This window comes from Aspergillus foveolatus (assembly GCF_047715535.1).
Source record: "Aspergillus foveolatus strain CBS 279.81 unplaced genomic scaffold BDW70scaffold_2, whole genome shotgun sequence".
In the NCBI taxonomy this organism is placed as follows: domain Eukaryota; kingdom Fungi; phylum Ascomycota; class Eurotiomycetes; order Eurotiales; family Aspergillaceae; genus Aspergillus; species Aspergillus foveolatus.
Window position 1 is genome coordinate 26,786 of NW_027396066.1, and position 23,518 is coordinate 50,303.

General features: G+C 49.5%; 7 protein-coding genes across 7 annotated transcripts; 5 read left to right on the plus strand and 2 right to left on the minus strand.

Annotated features, from left to right (window-relative positions):
- Nucleotides 1-264: 264 nt before the first annotated feature.
- Nucleotides 265-1,616, plus strand: BDW70DRAFT_126457 (40S ribosomal protein uS3). The gene is made up of 3 exons (XM_073735092.1): nt 265-528; nt 682-995; nt 1,162-1,616. The coding sequence occupies exons 1-3, from the start codon at nt 375-377 to the stop codon at nt 1,492-1,494; spliced, it is 801 nt and encodes a 266-aa protein (XP_073600492.1). The 5' UTR covers nt 265-374; the 3' UTR covers nt 1,495-1,616.
- Nucleotides 1,617-1,887: 271 nt separating this feature from the next.
- On the minus strand, nt 1,888-4,504 carry BDW70DRAFT_126458 (phenylalanine--tRNA ligase subunit beta). The gene is made up of 9 exons (XM_073735093.1): nt 4,280-4,504; nt 4,182-4,222; nt 4,098-4,117; nt 3,965-4,041; nt 3,781-3,910; nt 3,453-3,719; nt 3,161-3,402; nt 2,287-3,095; nt 1,888-2,222 (listed from the first exon to the last, which is right to left on the minus strand). Exons 1-9 carry the CDS (start codon nt 4,330-4,332, stop codon nt 2,059-2,061), a joined length of 1,803 nt encoding a protein of 600 aa, XP_073600493.1. The 5' UTR covers nt 4,333-4,504; the 3' UTR covers nt 1,888-2,058.
- Nucleotides 4,505-4,636: 132 nt separating this feature from the next.
- Nucleotides 4,637-7,698, plus strand: BDW70DRAFT_126460 (protein phosphatase 2A structural subunit TPD3). The gene is made up of 10 exons (XM_073735094.1): nt 4,637-4,790; nt 4,967-5,209; nt 5,283-5,388; nt 5,458-5,609; nt 5,664-6,155; nt 6,212-6,326; nt 6,387-6,531; nt 6,598-6,698; nt 6,750-7,087; nt 7,140-7,698. Exons 2-10 carry the CDS (start codon nt 5,147-5,149, stop codon nt 7,476-7,478), a joined length of 1,851 nt encoding a protein of 616 aa, XP_073600494.1. The 5' UTR covers nt 4,637-4,790; nt 4,967-5,146; the 3' UTR covers nt 7,479-7,698.
- BDW70DRAFT_126462 (putative metalloreductase Fre8) lies at nt 7,690-9,247 on the plus strand. The gene is made up of 2 exons (XM_073735095.1): nt 7,690-8,161; nt 8,213-9,247. The coding sequence occupies exons 1-2, from the start codon at nt 7,852-7,854 to the stop codon at nt 8,809-8,811; spliced, it is 909 nt and encodes a 302-aa protein (XP_073600495.1). The 5' UTR covers nt 7,690-7,851; the 3' UTR covers nt 8,812-9,247.
- On the plus strand, nt 9,155-16,616 carry BDW70DRAFT_146670 (uncharacterized protein; the record flags this gene model as incomplete). The annotated part of the gene is made up of 9 exons (XM_073738609.1): nt 9,155-10,805; nt 11,840-12,309; nt 12,369-12,976; nt 13,016-13,034; nt 13,065-13,163; nt 14,374-14,961; nt 15,157-15,656; nt 15,715-16,438; nt 16,488-16,616. The coding sequence occupies 9 exons, from the start codon at nt 9,155-9,157 to the stop codon at nt 16,614-16,616; spliced, it is 4,788 nt and encodes a 1,595-aa protein (XP_073600496.1).
- Nucleotides 16,617-16,856: 240 nt separating this feature from the next.
- BDW70DRAFT_126470 (putative cysteine dioxygenase Cdo1) lies at nt 16,857-18,408 on the minus strand. Its single transcript, XM_073735096.1, has 5 exons — nt 17,915-18,408; nt 17,696-17,767; nt 17,484-17,621; nt 17,378-17,435; nt 16,857-17,320 (listed from the first exon to the last, which is right to left on the minus strand). Exons 1-5 carry the CDS (start codon nt 18,179-18,181, stop codon nt 17,205-17,207), a joined length of 651 nt encoding a protein of 216 aa, XP_073600497.1. The 5' UTR covers nt 18,182-18,408; the 3' UTR covers nt 16,857-17,204.
- Nucleotides 18,409-18,747: 339 nt separating this feature from the next.
- BDW70DRAFT_167515 (GTP-binding protein RBG1) lies at nt 18,748-20,907 on the plus strand (the record flags this gene model as incomplete). The annotated part of the gene is made up of 9 exons (XM_073742243.1): nt 18,748-18,768; nt 18,827-18,847; nt 18,904-18,946; nt 19,001-19,078; nt 19,132-19,168; nt 19,219-19,289; nt 19,346-19,683; nt 19,752-20,108; nt 20,162-20,907. 9 exons carry the CDS (start codon nt 18,748-18,750, stop codon nt 20,330-20,332), a joined length of 1,137 nt encoding a protein of 378 aa, XP_073600498.1. The 3' UTR covers nt 20,333-20,907.
- Nucleotides 20,908-23,518: the final 2,611 nt, after the last annotated feature.

A 23,518-nucleotide genomic window follows, 5' to 3' on the forward strand; every position in this document is an offset into this window, starting at 1 on the left:
AAACGAATGATAGCATTAGTGGGTGGAAGTGAGAGTAGCTGCATAAAATTCTAGTACTTGACACTCACATAATTTCATTGATCAGCTTCAATATAGTGAGCTCGAAGTATACATTTAATGCCTTACTGCCTGGTCATCGTTGTTGGGCTTGATGTCTTGGCTTATCTTAAACAGGGAAAGCGTAGGCGGAGAGCAAGCGAGGGTTTGCCCTGACCAGATTAGGAAGGCAAAGCCCTACACCCAAAATTCCCCACTAACGCCGAACTTCTCAAAACTGACCTGAACCTCGAGCGACTTCCCAACCTTGGTGCACCGCCTATCACCGCGTCCTCGGCCGTTTCTTCGACAACTAATAAATCAGCAGAATCGCAAATATGGCTGCTGTCCAGGGAGCTATTTCGAAGCGCAGAAAGTTCGTCGCCGACGGTGTCTTCTATGCCGAGTTGAACGAGTTCTTCCAGCGCGAGCTGGCTGAGGAGGGCTACTCCGGTGTTGAAGTCCGTGTCACTCCCACCGTCACCGACATCAGTACGTTCGCCCGATTCTATAATGATTTTTCTGCGGTTTTCTTGGAAAGAGCGAGAGGATGATAGGGGCGGAGGACAATGGAGAAGCGATGGACTACTAGCAATTGCCGTGAGAAAGAATTATGATTGCTAACGGAGGCTCTTTTGCTCATAGTCATCCGTGCCACCCACACTCAGGAGGTTCTCGGAGAGCAGGGTCGCCGCATCCGTGAGCTCACCTCCCTGATTCAGAAGCGCTTCAAGTTCCCCGAGAACTCCGTTTCCCTCTATGCCGCCAAGGTCCAGAACCGCGGTCTCTCCGCTGTCGCTCAGTGCGAATCCCTCCGCTACAAGCTTCTCAACGGTCTGGCCGTCCGTCGTGCCTGCTACGGTGTTCTCCGCTTTATCATGGAGAGCGGTGCTAAGGGTTGTGAGGTTGTCGTTTCCGGAAAGCTCCGTGCTGCCCGTGCCAAGTCCATGAAGTTCACTGTACGTTTGATATGGCCTCTTGAGGTTACAGTGGAAATGCAGCTTTCGAATGAAGAATTGATAATGTGGTGATATGATGCGCAAGCGCGGAGGACACATTCGGAATTGCGGTTTCCACTGGCCTTTTCGTGTGTGAAATAGCTCACTAACATTCCTTTCTGTTTAGGACGGTTTCATGATTCACTCCGGTCAACCCGCTAAGGAGTTCATCGACTCGGCGACTCGTCACGTTCTCCTCCGCCAGGGTGTCCTTGGTATCAAGGTCAAGATCATGCGCGGCTCCGACCCCGAGGGCAAGGCCGGTCCTCAGAAGACCCTTCCTGACTCTGTCACCATCATTGAGCCCAAGGAGGAGCAGCCCGTTCTCCAGCCTATCAGCCAGGACTACGGTGCCAAGGCTATCGCCGCCCAGCAGGCTGCTGAGCAGCAGCGTCTGGCTGAACAACAGGCCGCGGAAGGCCAGGAGGGCGGTGCAGCTGAGACTTACGCGCAGGAGTAATTTGGTCATTTCTTCGTTGCTGTCATCTACCCTATTTCCATGAACCAAAAATAAAGACTCTATGAACCTTCATGCTGCGCTGGGAAGCGATTAGGCTTTGTAAAATTACAGCTTCGAAAAAGACTCAAAAATATCGATCAAAATGTAAGGACAACTAGATGAATAAGTAGAACTTAGTTACTTCGAAAGGTGCTTAAGATCTGAATACGGACTCGTGGAATGGTACGAGCACCAGCTACTTCGTTCTAGAACAATTTCTTCCATAATTAGTGGATACTGCTGCACCAGCTCTTGTTATGTGTATTGTAGATCGCGCTTCTTCCATTAGAAGTGGCAGAGTATTAAATGTGGCACTGCCCAAACCAACTTTACTTCACCTAAAGCAAATAGGATCGAGCAGGAAGTATTTTACTTTTTTTATTCATTCCTCTTTTATCAAGCTCATAACAAGGTCAGATCAAAACCAAGCATCTACAGAATATCGAGTCCATGTGATAAGGTGTATGTTATCTATGCAAGTCTAAATCACTATTTCCCGCAGATTGACTCCTCAAACCCATGATCTCATAGGAATGTTTCGATATTGATTTCAAGCGTGCTGACGGGGTATTTCAAACCGTAGTTCTCCAGCACAGTGGGGTGCAGAATACCAAAAGTACCGATGATGTGGTCTTTGCCGGCAATGCGAACGTGGATAGAGGCCGAATGACCGTGGAAATAGGTTGGGTCTGTATCGTTATGTCAGTGATTAGAGGGACCTTTTGAGTCATGCAAATCATGAGGAAGACTTACCGTCCAGCTCTTCGATCCAGTACTGCGAGTCCTTGACTGCGGCGTTCTCCAGGCCCTCTTCGCCGATAATGAAAGCGGACTTCAGCATTGACATAATGCGGTCAAGCAAACCGTGTACGACCTCGAAGCCGCTAGTCTTGCTGTACCATGCGGCAGCAAAATGCCTTTCATTTCGACTCTTACGCTCCATCGATAGATCCTTGAAGGCGACATCGCTGACCTCGAAAATCTTCATGGGCACTGAGTGAGACTTGTTCTCGCGGATAGTCTTCAGAAGACCGGGAAGAAGACTAGTGCGCACGACCTGGAACTCCTGTGTCTTGGGGTTCGCCAGCTTGACGGCTGTGTTGCCGTCGTCCTTGCGGTTAAGCCAGGCAAAGTTCTCGTCGTGAGAGCACAAGATCAGAGGCAACACCTCAGACCAACCTGCCATTGCGGCCTCTGTGCGAATGATGTCGGAAAGCTTGTTGATCGGTAAAGGCTGGGCAACTGTGCCTGACTTGCTTGGGAATGACCGGGGGAGATTGTTAAAGCCGTAGGCAATTGCAACATCCTCCATGATATCTGCTTGATGAAGGATATCTGCACGTGTTGGGGGAATGTGAACATCGATTAAGTCAGGAGAAGTACTAGACGGTGTTGCTTCATACGCCATCTTCGTCAGGAGTCTGCAAATCTCCTCCGCAGAGAGCTGCAAACCGCAACACTGGTTGATATAAGAGACTTCGGCCTGTGTAGTTCGAGGCGCAATGTCAGGAGTGACTCTCGTCTCATTGTTGTGCTCAGAGATAATCTGGACAGGTTCGACCCTGTTTATAGCGAGATCAGCTCCCGATTCCTTTATATTAGGCACAGGAATGGATAGGGTTCTTACGTGAAGGGCTCAGATGTGTACTGCGAGAACATCGAAACCATAATTTTGTTCACGATTTCCACTTTTGTCTTATCGAGCGCTGTAATCTCAATGAAGACATTCTTAGTGTTTAGCGTGATCTTCGAGTGCTCTCCGTTGATAATTGGGGGAAGAGAGCACACGGTTTTGTTGGCGTCGTAGATGACTGGGTAAACCGGGGAGTCGCGAATGATGTGGAGATATCTGCCTAGATGCTTGTCTTTCTGTAGCAGTATTAGCGTCCGGGCCAGCTCACGTACACAGTGGGCCATACATCGTAGAAGGCCATGAGCTCCTCTCCGTCCATCTCCTTTGTCTGGTTAAGAGGCACAAAACGAATGTCTTTAGGCGGCAGTGCCTCATAAGTGAACGGTCCCTTAATAGTGTCCAAGTCGTGAGTGCCGATGGAGACGAGCGTCCTTTGCCTCGCCAAATTCTGGTGGAGTTTGTCTTGCAGAGCGATGAAAGATTCGTAACGAGCCTTGTCAAAGGTGACATTTCGGAGGATGGCGCCCGACACCAGAGGTCTGATCTTCGAGGTCTAGATTTGGCTAGTCAGCAAAGTGGTGCTCTCTGGGAGCGGTATGCAAGAGTCAACCCACGTCCTCCTTCACAATGATCTTTTGAAGCTCTCCGCTTGGAGGCTCGACCAATCTGTATTTAGGAAGAGGCTTCCGTCCCAGGAAGATGTTGAGCATGAGGGCAATTCCCTCGAAACACAGCAAGTCGTATCTGGATACAACTGCTTAGCATATTCCGTCTGGAGTTTCAAAATATGGTGCGTACCGGTTGGCGGGGATTTCAATTTTGAGTTGGGGTGGTTCCTGCACGCCATCGACAATCGGACGGTCTGAATTCGTTGTCTAGGTTGAATTAGCGAGAGTATTCTAGAAGTTAGGAATGAATAGCGGATGAATACATCTTCGTCGAGCTCAATGCCTATAATTCGACTTGGTCAGCGGAACCCGCACCAGAATCAAAACTAACTCGGAGGGGCACCTACCGAACTCGAAGCACAGTTCATCGAATTCCTCAGTGGTATACCTGAGAACTTTTAGTCATGTACAATACCAGCTCTAGAATCTGCATAATCGAACATACTCTCTGCCGAGCTCCTTGAAAAGCGCGGCCTTGTCGACCGAGATGGTAGGCATGATTGAGGGGTTCAAATCGCAGCCGATGAGTCAGATACCGTTCGTGTGAGATCAGGTTTTCTCCCAAAACTCGGCTATGGTATCGGTGATGCCAGCGGAATTTAAGCCACGCTTCGACAGGCTATACTTTCCTGTGTTCGGCTCGCAGTTGCGTTCCAATTCGGGGTCGCAGGACAGTCGGCGAGACGGAGTCATACAAATTTGAGGAGCAAAAGCGGGAGGACAGCCACATGCACCGCCACGATGAGCACCCCTCATCAACCACCAAAAGGCGGTCGGTCACCAGCCACAGCCAGCCAATGCTCTGCAAAGCTGGGAAACGACCAACAGCCCCGTCGTCACTCTCACAACAATATCCCATCCAGTATCCCGCTATTCGCTCTCCATATTCCACCCTTAGCGACTCTGCTCCCAATCCCCCTCTGACCTAGAGAATTTCTAATCTGATAATTACTGAGGTTGGTTTCTGTCACGCTCAATCCCGCCGTCGAGGTGTGCTCCTGGTTCCTCGAGGGTCCTGCGGCGGCCCAAACCCCACGAAGCCTCGCCCCGGGGACCTAGTCCACAGTCCACTATCCCCTCTACTGCCACAACCTCAAGGTTCGATAATTCAGGCTAATCCGACTCTATGCAGGTCCTTGACTTGCTTTTGTTTGTGCGGTAGACCTTCGTTTTCTAATTCCCCCGGGAGGAAAAGTTGATCGCTCTGTTCGCGTGATATCAATTGTCTCAGGGAGGACTCGGACCGGTCACATCCTTGCCCTCTGGTTATCTTTTAATTGGAAAATATATTACATTATACACAACAGCCGCGATGGAGGGCCAGGGTGAAAATGATGAGCTCTATCCTATCGCTGTTCTCATTGATGAGCTGAAGGTATCAACATTCCTCTTGGTTACGGCATCTTCTTCGCTCAAGAACCGTCAGTCCTGACTTACCGCACTTTTAGCACGATGATGTCCTCCTCCGCCTCAATGCAATTCACCGCCTTTCAACTATTGCGTTAGCTCTGGGCCCTGAAAGAACCCGCGATGAGCTGGTCCCTTTCCTCGATGGTTAGTATCTTTATACAGACGAGAACCGATATCGTGGTTAAGAGCTCAGTATTGACTTTTATAATTCAGATTCTGTCGAAGATGAGGATGAAGTTTTGACTGCATTAAGTGAAGAACTCGGTTCTTTCATAGAGTATGTTGGTGGCCCAGAATATGGCCACGTACTGCTCTCCCCCTTGGAAAATCTAGCGGCCATTGAGGAGCCGCTGGTGAGAGAAAAGGCAAGCTGAGGCCAAGCTATATAGATTTTACGTGTTCAGTCTAACGTCCTTTAGGCTGTTGAATCACTAAACAAGATCGGCGAGCAGCTCTCCGAAAAGCAGATTGAAGAATATTTCGTCCCCATGGTACAGCGCTTATCGAAAGCCGACTGGTTCACTTCCAAAGTGTCGGCCACTGGTCTCTACTGCGTCCCCTACAGGAAGTCTTCCTCTTCCCTGCAACAGACCTTGCGCCAATTTTTCGCCGGCCTCGTTCGCGATGAGACCCCAATGGTCAGACGCTCAGCAGGCAACAACCTAGCGAAATTTGTGAAAGAGATGACGACTCCGATTGTCATCGACGAAATGATACCCCTTTTTCAATACTTAGCTAGCGACGATCAGGACAGCGTGCGTCTACTTACTGTAGACATTCTCATTGCCATTGCCGAAGAGATACCCAAGGAGCAGCAACCTAGCCACGGTGTGTTGCTGACGTCCCTGCGGAGTTTGTTCGAAGATAAGAGCTGGAGGGTCAGATACATGGTTGCCGACAGATATGAAAAGGTATCTTGCGGATTTCTCGCCCAGTCGTTTTTTGAACTGTCTAACGAGTCCCATAGATTGCGAAAGCAGTTCATGAAGAAGTTGTCACTCGGGACATGGTGCCATCATTCGTTAAACTTTTGAAAGACACTGAGGCCGAAGTCCGCACTGCTGTTGCCGGGCAGATACCAGGTATATCCACGCCAAGCACCCCCTCATAGCCACAGACCAAGCTTATTAACCGCTAAATAGGCTTCTGTTCTTTGATTGACCGGGAAACTCTGCTTAACGAGATTATGACCAGCGTTGAGGATCTTGTATCAGACCCCTCTCAACATGTGCGTGCAGCCTTGGGAACGCAAATCAGTGGGCTTGCGCCCATTCTTGGGAAGGAAGAGTGAGTGCCTTGCAATTTTTTACCAAGTTGCGCGTTGAGCGGAGGGTACTAATTAGTTCGTTGCAGGACCATCTCCCATCTTCTACCCATGTTCCTACAGATGCTCAAAGATGAGTTCCCAGACGTGCGACTGCATATCATTTCCAAACTGGAGTTGGTTAACAATGGTGAGTTGCCAGTAAATTTGTAACAGTTCATCTAGTTTCTAACCATCACAGTTATTGGCATCGAACTCCTATCTCAGTCCCTCCTCCCTGCTATTGTACAATTGGCCGAAGATAAGCAATGGAGAGTTCGTCTAGCCATTATCGAGTACATTCCCCTTCTCGCGAGCCAGCTTGGAGTGAAATTCTTCGACGAACAGCTCAGCGACCTTTGCATGGGCTGGCTTGGGGACACTGTTTTCTCTATTCGTGAGGCTGCCACGCAGAACCTGAGGAAGTTAACCGAAGTGTTTGGGGTCGATTGGGCCAAGGGGTCCATCATTCCAAAAGTTATGGCAATGGGCCAACATCCCAACTACCTCTACAGAATGACAACGTGTTTCGCGATCTCTGTATGCGCACTTAAACCTTGTTGGTGAAAACTCTGCTAATTATTTTATCCAGACGCTTGCACCCGTTGTTACCCTGGAAATTATCGAAAATTCAGTGCTCCCAATCCTTGAAAGACTCACTTCAGACGATATCCCCAACATTCGGTTCAATGTCGCAAAGTCTTATGCCGTCTTGATCGACACGTTGCGACGTCTTCCGGCTCAAGGCACTCTGACTGATCTCGAGAAGGAAAGCAAGACCGAGGCTCCTTCGCCAAGGGGTCAAGAGCTCATCCAGCAGAGTGTCCTTCCAAGTTTGGAGAAACTCCAAGGCGATGATGATGTTGACGTTCGGTACTTTGCGACAACTGCCGCTGGCGGCCACGAGGAGGTTATGCAAACCTCACCGTAGGTTGACACACCAGGGCTTGAGGCCCATTCTGCAGTTATGTAAAGCACCTTACTAAGTGTGAGCGGAAAAAGATCATGGGGCGCTCATACCTTGGGGGGAATTGTCAATTTAGTTAACTTAGAAGTAGTCAGGACAACTGGCTAGGATGAGATTCTCATGGCGTTCTCAATGTAGATTTTGGCCCATCCGATTAGTCCCATGGATAAACCACGCTTAACATGCTTAACCGCGAATGGTATCATGTGATTTGCGCTACAAGTCCTAGATTATTAATTCCATTCGGCCTATTCGATGTCTCAGTCCACCGGACAGCTGTGATCATCTCAACTTTTCCTGCGCGCAGAGCGCTGGCTAAGCAACGCTTTTCGGCGATATGTCTTCTTCATGGCCTTGGCATTTTGTTGCGATCTCGGATTCAGAAAAGCAACACCGCCGCGAGCTTCTCAGTCTCCGGGGGAATTACGCCCAGCTGTCGATTCTGCTTGCGATTGTCCTTTCCCGAGTCTATATTGCGCTGCTTCCTCTTGACCAGCAGCATCAGAGACCCAACAGACGCTCTCGACAAAACGCTTGGCTCGACGCGCCGTTGTTTAGTGGATGGGTTGAGACGCGGAGACAGTATTCAGTCTGCTTGCTTTGGCTTACTTGGCTTCTCTGTCTCTCTGTGTGGAGAACTGGTGACGGTAGGGCAGTTGCAATGACTCTAAAGACCCGGGACTAATTACACTCATCAGACTATCTGCATTTCACCAAAGCGTTAGGCCATGTCGGTCTGTCCCAGCTGCCGCTACAAGTGGCCATGTCACCTGCCTTTTACGTGTTATCAACACCAAGAGCTTCATCACTGCTGTCCGTTCTGACTGCTGTCCCGCAACCAACCGTGACAGCTTACCATCGTCTCTTTGCTCGCGTGGTCATCTCTCCACTACTCATCGGCCACGCAATTTTGTATGTCGCGTTCTTTTTGCAGTCGAGCCACCCTGGATTCAGCTCTTTATTCTTCAAACGTATTTTAGACTTGGACGTCCAGTTGGGCATTGTTGCAATAACTGCTGCTGTCGCTATTACAGTGCTTGCGCGACCGCAGGGGAAAGCGGGCGGGATATGGCAGGGTACCGTTATAAGTAGACGACGTGCTTTCTACGCTGTGCATCTTCTGTTGGTGGTCTTGCTGTGTCTTGCGGCGTATTTCCATGTTGCGCACGCGAAAGCATTTATACTTGAATCACTGGTGGTTTTCGTCGTTAACTTGGGATGCTGTTATAGCACAGCAAGGCAGAAGTCAAAACCGCGGCTGAGAAAAAGGCATCATGGAGTGTTTATAGAACGTTGAGGCCTGAGCTCGCTGTTGGTCATTCTTGAGGCAAACTTCACAAACCCCGGGGTCTAGCCCACAATGACAAGTTGGAAACAGAGAAACTCAATCCAGTTAGCTAAAGCCGGAAATAGTCTTGGGAAAATTACAAGGGATTGGTTGGTAATTGGAACTGAGGCGCTTAGTGCGAATGAAATTACATCACACGTGGGGAACTGTTTTGGACTTTATCTCATTGTTGACATTTGGCCTGGCAACCGACTCATCTCACACTCCACGGTTCGTGAACTCTTAAATGAGCATATCGAGTTCTCACATTGTATAACAGGACTATGAGGCTATTCCATTGATATAATTACCTATGGCAACGCGATCTCACCGGCTGCTGGGCGTGCTGGTGACGAGTCTTCTCGTGTGCCTCTCACTCATCTTTTTAGAAAGCCCCAGCTCCTTCAGCAATCGGATTATCGCTCCTCCCCCACCATCTACCTCTTTTACCCCTTTCGTACAGCCGAATGAGCCTTCAGACGATACTATTGACCGTTTATCGAGCGATATCCACCCGGTAACTGCCCTCGTCGAAGATGCAGAGCAACGATTCAACAAGCTCCTGGAGCGCCAATCCAGGACCTTAAGCGATGCTGTTAAGGAATACCGCCGGCGCTATAACATGCACCCTCCACCTCATTTTGATAAATGGTTCAGCTTTGCTCAATCAAAAGGCGTGGAACTCATTGACGAGTATGACACCATCTACCACTCTTTGCTGCCATTCTGGGCTCTCACACCGCAGACTATTCGCGCTCGCGCCCGGGAGGCTTTGGGATATGATAATGGTTTGTTCGGGGTTCTCATTAGAGATGGCAAGGTATCGCTGGCTGAAGGGCTAGATGGAGAACATGAGTGGCAGCTTGAGGCGACGCTTGGTATGATGAAGAACTTTATTCGGTATTTGCCGGACATGGACCTGGTCTTCAACGCCCATGATGAACCAAGGGTTATTGTGCCGAGCGAGGATCTTCAAAGGCTAGTAGCGATAGCCAAGAATAGCGTCATTCCGAATGCTTTCCAGGCAAAATCGTTGGTGAACGAATGGTCGGCTCGGCCCGAGGACCTGAACAAAGGAGACCGCATTGATGAAGTGCGTACAACTCGTTTCAACAAAATCTCTCATCAGCCCGCTTGGACTAGCTCAAGGATATCATGTCCCGTCGATAGCCCAGTTCGATCCCTAGATGAGATCTCGCCGGATGACACAACTGGATATGCTTCTTGGGAGCTAGGCTTCATCCACAATACAACTGCGTTCTCCGATGTTTGCAGCACTCCTTCGTTACGGTATACCTACGGCTTTTTCGACCGGCCGAATGTGTTTGCAGTCGTTCACGACCTCTTCCCAGTTTTCTCCCAGAGCAAGGTCTCCACGTTTCAAGACATTCTCTATCCCAGCCCCTGGTACTGGGCTAATAAAGTACCATATAACGTGCAGAAGGACTATGATTGGGAGGGAAAGATTGACAAGCTATACTGGAGGGGTTCGACAACAGGGGGCTTCTCTAAGGGCGGAGGGTGGCGACGGCACCATCGACAGTTAATGGTCAGCAACATCAATGCTCTTGGTAACGCCAAGGTTCTCACCAGGACCGATGGCGGACAGTGGGAAGTCAAAGAGATCGATCGCAGCGAGTATCGCGACCTCTTTGACGTTCAGTTTACCTCGGTTGGGCAATGCGATCGTAATGACTGTGCTGCTCAGATGGAGTTCTTCAACATATCAGAGCCGGTGGAACAGGAAGAAGCGTGGGCTTATAAGTACCTGATTGATATTGATGGGAACGCATTCAGTGGCCGGTACCACGCATTCCTCAAAAGCAACAGCTTGGTCTGCAAGACTGCTTTGTTTCGCGAATGGCACGATGAGAGGCTCAAGCCTTGGGTTCATTACGTCCCAATCAGTCTGAAAGGAAGCGAACTTGTAGAGACCATTCGTTATTTTTCTTCCGAAGAAGAGGGCGAGGTCGTGGCTTCTCGGATAGCCCAGAACGGGAAAGACTGGGCGCGGAGTACCCTGCGCAACGAGGATATGGGGGTTTGGTTTTTTAGACTGCTATTGGAGTAAGCCTCTCACAATCTACCATGAGTCGACCCCTGCGGTTTCTAACCATGATGTCTACAGGTACGGGCGCTTAATCGACGACAATAGAGAGAATTTAGGGTACACATGATGATTTGGTATTGTATATAGCAACCTCAGTTGCACGGCTTCTTATGAATCATGCCTCAAGACACCTCACTTTCAGCCATTATTGGAAGTTTACAGGCGTAAGATGCTTGCCCGCTCATAGAGAAAATTCCATTTTTCCAAGCTATAAAAAAGATGCTCTGTTATGCCGCTAGACGGGCAAGGAGACAATATTTCAACGACATAAAGCTTCAGGTAGTGTTCCCTTGTACAACTCGTCCTCTGCAGGCATACTTATGTACCTAGCTCTTACGAGCCAACAGCAATTTTGCATTAAGCCTTCCTTCAACCTATAAGTTCATGTTTCAAGCGTATAGTGGGGTACGTAGTCAGCGACGCCGACATAGTTGACTATCACTAAATGATCTGGACTGGGTCTGTTTTGCACGTGAGAGTGCCCACATTATACTATTAATACTGCGTAGTCCAACACGCATTCACTCTGCTACACCTCTAAGATCTTTTCTTCAAATCTGATTCCTCACTTGCTGGGAACCTTGGTCTGCTTTTTATTAAGGAACTGCTTTGGGTTAGAAAAGTCAGGCAACCCATCTGGAGGGTTGAGTCCATCCACTAACACAACATGGCGTCTTCGCTACTCGCGCCGCTAAAATCAGCCTTTGTATTGGGCTATGGCTTATTCACTATGAGTGCATATTTTGTGGTGGCACTTTACCATGGCTACCAATTCAGGAAGACGACTGAGAAAGAGAAAATGGAGCTGCAGCTCGGTAAGTATTCATGTCAGGCTGTCTTCCGAAGCACATCACCTTCAAGCCATTAGACTGACATTCGTTCAACAAGCTCACAACCGACTATGGGACCTGTCCAGGAAATGGTCAGTTTTCGCACATCAATTTCATACTCTGAGAAGTGGGTTCAAATTCCACTACGTCTCCAATGATATCGACGCCACAACTAGCGCTAGCAGACCTTTGGTTATCTTCATTCACGGCTTTCCTGATAGCTGGGGAGTATGGCGCCATATCCTCAGTGAGGAGTCCCTGCAAAGTTCAGCGACGCTGGTCGCCGTTGATCTGCCTGGTTACGGAGGCTCCGAGAGCTTAGATAGATATTCGGCTACCGCGGTTCTTGAGAACCTTACCGAGTTCATCATTGCTATGAGAAAGAAGTATGGTATTGATGGGCCTAGAGCTACTCGTCAGCAGAGGACCATTATTGTCGGGCATGACTGGGGTTGTGTACTTGCTATGCGACTGGCAGCTGATGCTCCTCAACTAGCTGATAGGTTCATCCTGACAAACGGGCCACTAGTACGTGTTATCCCGCCAACATCACCCTGTTGCTAGGCATGACTGACACATGTCCCTAGATACGCCTGGCAATTTCTAACATCAGTATCCGGCTGTCATCTTCAGTGAACATGCTCAAGTGCTTCCTGCATTCACCCATTCGAGAGCGGTCATTATTGTTCAGTGCCGCGAAGTCACTAAAGCCCATATTCTTCCAACTGTGGCGTTCGGGATACATATTCGCCTTTCAGCTTCCTCCTCTATTCATTGCCTACGTTGGCAATGGAGCAAATCAAGCAACCCTGAAGCACATCCATAAAATGTCCTACGGCAACCAGAACTACACTCCTACTGATGCCGCAGAGTGCATGGCAAGCACACTTGGTCCATCTATCCACGAAGGTAAGACACAAACCGCTGATGGCCAGGCATATGCGGAATCCGCGGTGACCAGGCCGGCGATCTCAAAGTTCGTCGAAATGTGCAGCTACTACCGAGACGGCACTGCTACCGCCCCCTGGAAGAAGTCCACTGAGACAATAACAAGCCTCTACGGCATTGCGAAAGAGAAAGGAGCTCGGTGCATCGATAGTGACGCGAGATTAATCGACGACGGACCGTCGGGCGCCTTGAAAGCCAGTACAACCGTGGTCTGGGGCCAAAAGGACCATGCGCTCACTCGGGAACTGTGCCTAGATGGTATCTCGGACTATCTTCCTCAGCGTAGTCAGGTTGTTGAGCTTCCAGTCAGTGCACACTGGACACCGATGGAGCAGGAGGGTCGGGTTGCTTTGGTCAAGGTGGCCGAGTGGGCTGTGAACGGCGAGCGTGAAGACATTGGAGCGGTTGTTGAGGCCTGTTATCCCGAAGCAACGGTGACGATTCAAAAATAAACTGTCTGAATGAGCTGTTTCTGGGTTCCATTGACGCCTGTCTAATGCTTCTTCTCCGGTTGATATTGCGACATCGAGCCTGATTTGGAATATCAGCCTTCATCCTTGCGGTCAATCCGGCTGGGAGCCCAAGAACTATTCATATCGTCGTTTCGTGTTACATAGGTGGCGACCCGATAGACATTTATTGAGCTAACCGGAAGAGTAGCTGGCGACCGTCCCAGTATATTTGACATACTGTCTTTGCTATGTAATATTTTTCCCGCCTGGAGGAAAAACACTGATAACTTTGTGATGAATCCATGTCCTAGGTGAAGCATTTCGAAATAATGGAATAGTGAGACTTTCCGGGTCTGATACATATTAAAGCAGAGGTCAAAGCTTCCAAAGCAGGTCTGGGCAGACAATCAAGGCCATCCAAAGACCAAGGCGGGTGTGTCATTTCCCTTTCCGTCTTCAACCAACCACCCCCTTCCAGACTCCAGCAATCTTCAGTCGCCCATAATATTGCGGAAGAGTGTCTCTTAACTCGCGAATGATCAACTGTGATGACACAGGATAACGTTTTCAGCGCATCATAGCACTGTCCCCTGAGAAATCCCTGCTGGTGGCGGGCGGGGTTGCTCCCGTCATAACGCGATTCCCGTGAGGGGAAACGGGCCTCTAGCTCCAGCTCTACGGCGTACAGCCGCCAGCGGCAATCCTCCTTCCTTCCTCCTTTCTTCTACAGCTTCATCAGTTTGGGGGTCGCTGCCTCCGTTCCTCTCGTTTTGTTTTCCGCCCGCACCGGTTGGCCGAATTTTGGGCGTTCTGTGCTGTAATTCGCTCGCGGGATGGTCACCCAAGGTAGTGCAGTCTATTGCACTGTAGGTACCCTGATTCTGAGCTTCCGTATCCATTGCAAGTTTTTTAACCGGCTACAGCTGCTGTTGAGTGATAACTACCTTCCTGGTATACCAATGATTGCTCCACTGCCGTCATCTTCTGATACTGACCCGCTGCTTCTCATTCCAGGTGCCGTGGTTCTCGCCCACTCATTGCGCGACAATGGCACCAAGGCCAAGCTTGTCGCTCTGTATACGCCCGACACATTGCAGGCCGCCACGATAAATGAGCTTCAGGTGCGAACTTCGCTTGCTAATATAGGTAAAATAAGGCCATATCGCAAAATTTGTTAACTCGATGTGTCTAGACTGTTTACGATGAGCTCATACCCGTCTATCGGATGACGAACCATACGCCGGCGAACCTCTGGCTCATGGAGCGTCCTGACTTGATAGCAACCTTCACAAAGATCGAGCTGTGGCGACAAACAAAGTTCAAGCGCATCGTATACATTGACTCGGACGTGGTGGCCATCAGAGCCCCCGACGAGCTCCTGGACATGGACGTAGATTTCGCCGCTGCCCCCGATGTCGGCTGGCCCGATTGCTTTAACAGCGGTGTTATGGTACTGCGGCCCAATATGCAAGACTACTTTGCGCTGAAAGCTCTTGCGGAACGCGGTACCAGCTTTGACGGCGCCGACCAGGGCTTGCTGAACATGCACTTTCGAGACTGGCATCGACTCAGTTTCACGTACAACTGCACACCTAGCGCGAATTATCAATATATCCCGGCCTACAAGCATTTCCAGAGTACAATTAGCTTGATACATTTTATAGGATCCCAGAAACCTTGGAATATGTCGAGACAAGCGTCTCCTTTTGATTCGCCGTACAATCAGCTACTGGGAAGATGGTGGACAGTCTACGACCGGCATTACCGCTCTGTAGCCAATGTGAGTTTCCCGGTCGAGATTATGTTTGGGCTTTAGGGAAATAAACATGTCTGAGACTAACGCTATTGCTAGGAAACAATAGAGCCGAGTAGTCCCCCGGTTCCGCCACCTGTTCAATATGCAGCTGAACCTATTTTGGATATGCACGTCCAAAATTTCCCAGATACAGCACCACCGCAGCATATTGAACGACAGACACCCTTTCTTCCAGAATCAGAAACCACGTCGCGCCACCAAGTACCTCGGCATGAGGGGCCATCAGATCAACAGCCAGACTACCATCCCCCAGAAGAAGCTTCAAATAACCCGGTTCAGGCGTCTCACTATTCAGAGCGAAGCATCGCGCCAGTTCGCGTGGAAGATCTGTCTCACGAAATTCACGCAGAGTATCAGAGCGAGAAACCTTCCCATGAACTTATTTTCAGCGTGGTTCCGCAGTATGTTCAGGGGGAAGAACACGTAAGGGCTTATATACAACAACAACCCGTTCAAGAACATAGCCATCATGATCTACAGCCGCCTCCAGTACAAGAGCCCAGTGTGCCGACAGAGCCTGCTCATCCATATGAACAGTATGATTCGCACACCATTCGAGCGCCACCGCCCATTGAGACACAGCGGGCACCATCGCCTCAACCGCCGTCGCAAGAGGAGCTGATATTCGAAGCGCCTAAAGCAGAATGGGATGCCTCTCGGTAAGTTGAATATCGCACTAGGCTGTCTAACAACATCTGCTGACTCTTCCCCTCAAAGGGAACCACCTCCTTTGAATTCTAAACCAGAAGGAATAGCACTGGAGAGCAAGACCTATACTATGTCCGATGATCACCAGCTTTTCCAGCCCCCGCAGTCATATCCAGAAGCCCCAAAGAACATGTACTATCAGGTCCCGGAGACGAAACCTGAGCCGCAGAAACTTAGGCAAATATTCCCCTGGGAAACGAACGCACCCAAACCAACCAGAGTTTTTGCTGACGATGCTCGTCAACACCAACCCATGGTTTCCCCTACGTCTACTGAAGAAGACTCCCAAACTTTCAAATCCACCCAACCGACATCTTGGAAATCCGAGGCGCGCAGCCTTCCCAGCGAATCATTTGACTCATATTCCCGCTCAAACGCATGGGATGAAGTCCCCGAAATCCAAAAATACATCCGATCCATACAACAAGCCCGCAAAGCCCGAGTTCAAGTCCTCTCCGGCGCACCCAACCAACAAAAAACAGCATCCTCATCTAAGTCAAGCCGACAGCATCAAACCGGCACCCCTACAACTACCACCAGCTTCAAAGGCCCCAATTACGGCACCCGCATAACCGACTTCCCCAGCGAAATCGAACGTCCTAGCCTCCCGGTTACCCCTGCCCCAATCCGCCGCGAGCCAGCACTAGGCAATCCAGACAAATACACAACGCCCCAACTCCCTGCGGCGAAGGGCGTCCCAAACCAGGAAGACTGGGTGCGTCTTACGGTTGATGTGCTTTTTCATCTCCTACGAGCGACGTACTTATACTGGAGTTATACAGAATCCTACTGTCCGCCTCGAAGAGCTGCGGCGGCGGCAGAATATTGTCTTGGATGACCCAAATTTGCTCGTTGAGCGGATTACTAGAGCTCTTGAAAATGGGAGAAGGGATTGTGCTGATCTAGATTGATGATTGATTGGCGTTTTTTTTTACGCATTGCGTTATTACTCTCCCTTGGCTGCTTTTTGTTTTCGTTTCGAGTCTCTGCATCTGTTGCATCTGGTGGGTACTCTATCTATACGTTGCTTTGCAGTATGTGTGATGTATACTATTTACTTGAGTGCCATCTATCTATGCATTTTCAACCGGCAGACTGCATTAGCATAATCAGAATCTACTTGCAATTTTGGCATTTAGCATCCGGATTGAGAGTCATTCAAAATATTTCATCATTAAACTACCCTGGTATCCAGACGATGTCAAAAAGTGCAAGTGAAAGGTACGAACGCTAGAGTAAAAGTCCAGAGTCGCTCCGCAGCGCTATAATTGGGTTTGTGTAATGATAATCCCCTCAAAACGGCCTTAAAAAGCTGTGAGGCGACTAAGGATTGTTAGGTTCATTCATCAAGGCGGATAGCGAGGAGAGCCGCCAGCTGGGTGAGTGGAGAAGGAGAAGAAAGAGAACAATGTATTCGCCGAGGGGTGTCAATTGCTGATGCAGACGAATAAGAGCGGAAAAGAACCGAAGCCGTAGGGTTCCGTCTAATAAGGTCGGGATCAGGTGCGTTTGCCGCGAATGGAATAGAAGTGGGACTGTTTTATGTGAGATGCTTTGCCGGATTTTTCGTCGAAAACACAGAACCCGTAGTTTGCGGCATTTGGGGGTGTATAGACTAGACAGAAGTCTCAGGATAGAATACACAGCTGAAGTTGAAGGGCTTGTAACTTACGGTGTAGAGAGATGGCCGGCTCGTTCGGATCTGGGTTGTGGATCTTATGCAAACCCAACTTCGATTCATTAGAGATGCTTCAGCTATTTAGGAGAACATTACAAACCTTGTCGGACATATATGTGACCTGATTCTCGCCGTATGTTGTTACTTTCGTGACCTCGGGAGGCGATGACTGTCCATGCTGAACTTTATCCTGATCTGGCCATGTATATAGGGTTTCTTGGAGGTTGCCCTTTAGGACCTAATCATGACATTCAAGGTCAGCCTAAGCTTATTGTCTTGGGATAACAGTCAAGGGTAAGAAATCTGTACTACCTTCATAACGCAATGGGCATTGGCATGGTCATGAATAGCACTTCCCCGTCCAGGGCTCCAGACAAGAATCAACTAAGAGGAGGGTGAGCGTTAGTTATTATAACTTAACTATCTCTCTGTCCAATACCTGCATGCACAGCAACGCCATGCACAGGTATATCAACAGTGAGGGCAGAGCTGGGAAGAAAACAACTAGCGGTGAGATGGGAGGTAGCTCACCAGGTTACTTTTTCCGTTTCCTTCGTCGATAAGGTTCCGTGTGTAAGATTTGTTGGTATCTCCCAGGGCATAAGGAAGCCAGTCTTCTGGGTTGGAGGTGTAGAGTTCCATCAAGCGCTGAATGTCGAGAGGGTCGACATCGTCCGAGTCCAGCCCCGAGCTAGGGCCGAGAGCTCTACTGAGGTCTTGGACGAGCTCCTCGAAAGCATTGCGGGGAGAATTCCCGGCATCTGATGCGGAGGTTGAACCAGACTTGAGATACGGCATGATGGCTCTTTAAGTTCTGCTCGAATAAACTTGATGGCCAAGTATTGAACGAGAGTTTGTAGTTCACTCACGGGCTATTGGATACAAGAACTAAGAATGGGAAGAATGTCAAGAACGAGGAATGGGTGAGGAGAAAAGGATAAGAACAGGGTGTCACGTCGGGTGGTTTCTAATAACAACCGCATAGAGATCTAGAACTGACACGGGCCAGAGCAAGTACGTAACCGCAATGCGAGGATCTTTGTAGTAGAGGACCTTCGAAGGAGCGAAGTGAATCAACAGATCGCGCCACCCCCGACGATAAGCGATAAGCATTTCGGCCTTGTTGCCTTACTGCCTCACACATCTGGCCCTTCCGCCCTGAGCGGGCAAATCATGTGGCGGCCACAAAGTCAAAGATTGACCCCCGCCAAAACACCGTCACCACTTGCATCCCTACTCTCCAACAAAGCATTCGCTAGTGCGCGTTTCAGCCAGCGACTTCGGATCCATTCATCCTACTGTTTTATAGATTGCCCTTTCTAGATTACCCTGTACGAGAGGTTATCTCGTAACTACCTGCCACAATGTCGACCACAGTGGAAAAGGTATTGACGCTCTTACCACATTCTTAAGCACGATACTGACTGGCATGGATGATTATAGATCAAGCAAGTTGAGGAAGAGGTTCGTTCTACGTCTCAAAACTTCTATTCGGGGGCGCACATTGACATGTTCTCCAGATGGCCCGGACTCAGAAGAACAAGAACACTTCCTATCACTTGGGTAGGATTCTAGCGGACTTCCTAACGAGACGCCATCACTGATGGAACGCTACAGGACAGTTGAAGGCCAAGCTCGCCAAACTGAAGCGTGAACTTTTGACACCGTCAGGAGGAGGAGGTGGTGGCGGCGGCGGTAAGAACAAACCTTTCTGATACCCAGCCTGATTGCGCTAACGGTGTTTCAAGCCGGCTTCGATGTTGCTCGTACCGGTGTAGCTAGTGTGTATGTTTCTTCCATCGTCCGGCATCGCTCTGTCATTAACTATGGAATAGTGGTTTCATAGGGTTCCCGTCCGTCGGAAAGAGTACATTGATGAGCAGGTTAACGGGCCAACATTCCGAAGGTATGCTCAACGAAGACAGGATCGGTGTGATGGACACTGACGGGTTCTTACAACAGCGGCGGCGTACGAGTTCACGACGTTGACCACCGTTCCCGGACAAGTACTATACAACGGCGCGAAGATTCAAATTCTTGATCTTCCCGGTATTATTCAAGGTGCCAAAGATGGTAAAGGTCGTGGGCGGCAGGTCATTGCTGTCGCCAAGACATGCCATCTCATTTTCATTGTTCTGGACGTTAACAAGCCTCTGGTCGACAAGAAGGTGATTGAAAATGAATTGGAGGGATTCGGAATCAGAATCAACAAACAGCCCCCCAACATTGTGTTCAAGAAGAAGGACAAGGGTGGTATATCGATTACGAGCACTGTGCCTCTTACCCATATTGATAACGATGTAAGTCGTTAAGAGACCCGTTTCAATTGCTGTGATGGTTATTAACACCACGTTTTCGAACTTAACAGGAAATCAAGGCTGTCATGAGCGAATACAAGATCTCCTCTGCGGATATCTCGATTCGGTGCGACGCGACAATTGATGACCTCATCGACGTGCTGGAGGCCAAAAGCCGCGCATATATACCCGTTGTCTACGCTCTAAACAAGATTGATGCCATCACCATCGAAGAACTCGACCTTTTGTACCGTATTCCCAACGCCGTCCCTATCAGTTCAGAGCACGGCTGGAATATCGATGAGCTCTTGGAAATGATGTGGGAGAAGCTCAACCTCCGACGAATCTATACGAAACCGAAGGGCAAGGCCCCTGACTATACTGCTCCTGTTGTGCTTAGGGCCAATGCCTGCACCGTCGAGGACTTTGTACCGCCCCCTATCTCTTCATTAGCAATCATCGTTTGCTGACTTACACCCAGTGTAACGCGATCCACCGAACGATCAAGGATCAGTTCAAGCAAGCTATTGTCTATGGTCGGTCCGTCAAACATCAACCACAGCGTGTCGGTCTCACCCACGAGCTGGCTGATGAAGATATTGGTTCGCGACCCTTTTACGAGGCTTATGGGACTATTGGGCTGACGGTGTAACGACAGTGACTATTATCAAGCGGTAAGAAATACAAAGACGTATCAACATCAGGGTGTTCGTCCGAACACAAACAACTGCGACAAATCCGTGTCGAGTAAGTTGAGCAAGCTGAGTGCTAGGGGTGCTCTCGCAAAGGACTGTATATCCAAGAGTGTCGACCTTGTGACAAATCCTGCGAGATGATATGAGGGGATTGATTGGAGGGGATGATGTGCGCACGGGCAGCAAGCTGCCAAATGCCGCTTGGTCCTGCAAGATCACTAGCTAGCCTTGGGGTACCTGCACAGGCTGACCACGACCGAGTTTGCATGCCTTTGCTACCCGAAGTGATGCGCAATCGGTCCCTATCGCAACATGTGTGAGGAGGGAACGGCGAGCTTGTTGGTGGTTGAAAGCTACCCCTGAACGGTGTTTCTTGGTGAGCCGTACATCCAACTTTATTTTTTTTCTCATATATTCTAGTTCAACGTTCGAGGCGCTCTTGGACCATGCAAAGATCCGAATTTTCCGGAAATCTAAAGCAATGGAAGTTCTAGATCACTGCCCGGGATACCTGAACGAGTAGGGCCATATTAATGCTCCGATACCGTACTCATCTGTCCTGCCACTGATTCCGCTTTGGCCCCTGGACAAATGAAACAGAACAAATAAAAAAACTGGGATTTTGGTCAACTTTTGCGGTCATTGTGGACGGGCATGACTTTGCTTTTGTCCCTAGGTGTCAGCTATCGTAGACGAAGCACGATATAGAAGTCCCGGCTTCAGGGCAGTCAACTTTGGCAGCAATGCAATCTTGAGTTCACAAGCGATTTGAACTGTGCGAGACAAACCGAGACACATGCCCGCTTGCAGATACCAAGGGAGCTCACGCGGCGACGGCTGTTTATTGCCCTTGTCCCACGACAGGATCTTGACTACAGCCCGCAGCTTGAGGAACAGAACCCCCTGGCCGAAGGCCAGCAGACTTCCCCAGTGTCACTATCCCCTGGACTTAAAAAAGATGTCCAATGCATATGCGTGACGGCCCCAGCGGCTTGGACACAAATCATGGGATTGAATCTGTACGGATTCGGCTCTGGGGCAGGCATCTCGGATGACTTTTGCAAGACCTTGACTTAGCCATGGTGCTGCCGGTAGACAGGGTCCAGGGTGTTTAGCATTAGACGAGATTGCAAACCAGCTTGCAGGAGAAAAAAGTCGACGCTGCTGGATTCTTATTTGCTCGTAGGCCAGGTATCAATGTCGCTTACCGTCTTACGGTAATTAGAACCCAACCTCGATGTCGTGAGGGGTTGTACTCGCTTGTTTCGATTTTTAGGCTTCAGCAACCGGGGACAACTCCGGCGAGAAAAAGTACTGTCTTCCATGTCCATCAAAACTGAGTCGGGTACTGAGTCAAGCCCGGGCCCAGATTCAATTCGAAATAAGGTTGCCATAAAGATGTCGTGCATTGAGAACGGAGTTGAGAGTTCGATCGGCTCTCATCGAGGACCACCTTCAAGCCTAGCTGGCACTTCTATGGAGAAGGAATGCTTCTCTTACGGAATAGCCTCGAGCTTAGTCTCAATTTACAACGGCGATTGCTAAGTCGTCTAATAATGGAGATCGTCACCAACATCAGGGCTCTCGGATCATTTCCGTCAGTCATAGCTCCTCTGTCTGGACCTCTCAGTAACAACAGCGATATTTCAGTGTCAATCGAGAATGAGACGATCTATTTCCGGGTCGGGTACGAAGTTCTCTGTACGGAGTTGACTAAACTTACGACTCAAGCGGGAATTCCTCACCGACTCCGTTAGACCTGCTCGTCCTTGATGCAAGGGGAGAGAGCCTAGTTCCAAGTCGTCGTACGTCTCTCCTAAGCGCCGAGGTTTATCCCGACACACACAGCCTCGTTCAGTCTTCAATCAATCTATATTGACTGGTATTAGTGATCAGCTATCTAGACTTTCGTCACTCGTTGCCTGAAGACGGCACCGACGGCCGACGGCTCTAGGTGCCTAATATAATATGTGTTAGGTACCTAAAGCAGGTCCTAAGGAATCCGAACTCCCAGCCTTGTCAAAGTGATGCTGATTACACTGGCTGCCGCGGAAACATCGCTGGGCCTGTACTCCGTAATTTTTTTCCGTATCCCTCCATCATGGTGGGATTGGATGTCGCGGATCCTTCGGCCCAGCCACACATCAGCTTCGGAATGGATTGCCAGCGACGACTCATGAATCCGACGAAATTTATCGATCCAGATAGACAAAGAGCTGAAGAAAGGACGGAACCCGTGTCCAATTAACCGATGGCCATTGTTCGAGTCCTGATCCGAAAGATATCAGTGAACCTGGTGTATTGTTGCTTGATCATACACATCTGTGCCTGAGCGATTGTCATACCATGACTGCAGCGGATCCGCCTGGTCGCCTGATGCCATGATCCCTCGAGAACTTCAGGGCGAGATTGGGTCTGTCTTAGCACTACGCCTAGTCCTGGTAGTCCTAGTACAGTATTGCTAGTACAGTATTGTCGCGGAGGTGGATGACGACAACCCCCGCCCCAGACGGTCTCGCCGAGTCGCCGAATCGCTCAGCAGCAGATGTAGGCTGGGGTGCACCACTGGCCCTGTGTTAGCGCTTCCAGTAGCAGATATCAATCTGCAATATGATGGATTTTAAGGACCGGATATAGAGTCCTTGGGTAGGGAGACCGACAGGTTCCATGGCGTGGTACCTTACAGATCTATTCTTGGAGATATACCCCAATAAGGCAACGATTATGGACGACTGTCCTCGATGACATTTATCATAGACGATGGAGACCTCTTGGGTTCCGACTGGTTGATAGTTTCCTTTCCGTCGTGAAGAGCGAGGGCGCAGCAACCGCTACTATACGGTATCCTGGTATCCTGGAACATGGATCAGTGCTCCTTTAGCCCGACTCCGGTCCTCAAGAGCTTGCGGAAAATCCGCAACCCCACCACACCGCTGTGAACAAATGAAACCATAACCATCTAAGGTAGTACCATAGAACAGAGTACCTCGGGCACTATAGGTCTGACGAACGATAGACTATGCTTCAGATCTGAATCAACCTGACTCGGAGGGGCTGCTTTGATATACCCTCTGACTTGCATTGGTTGAACTCCACAGCCTCTTGGCACGCCAGGCCCTTATTACTCGTCGTATTGCATAAAT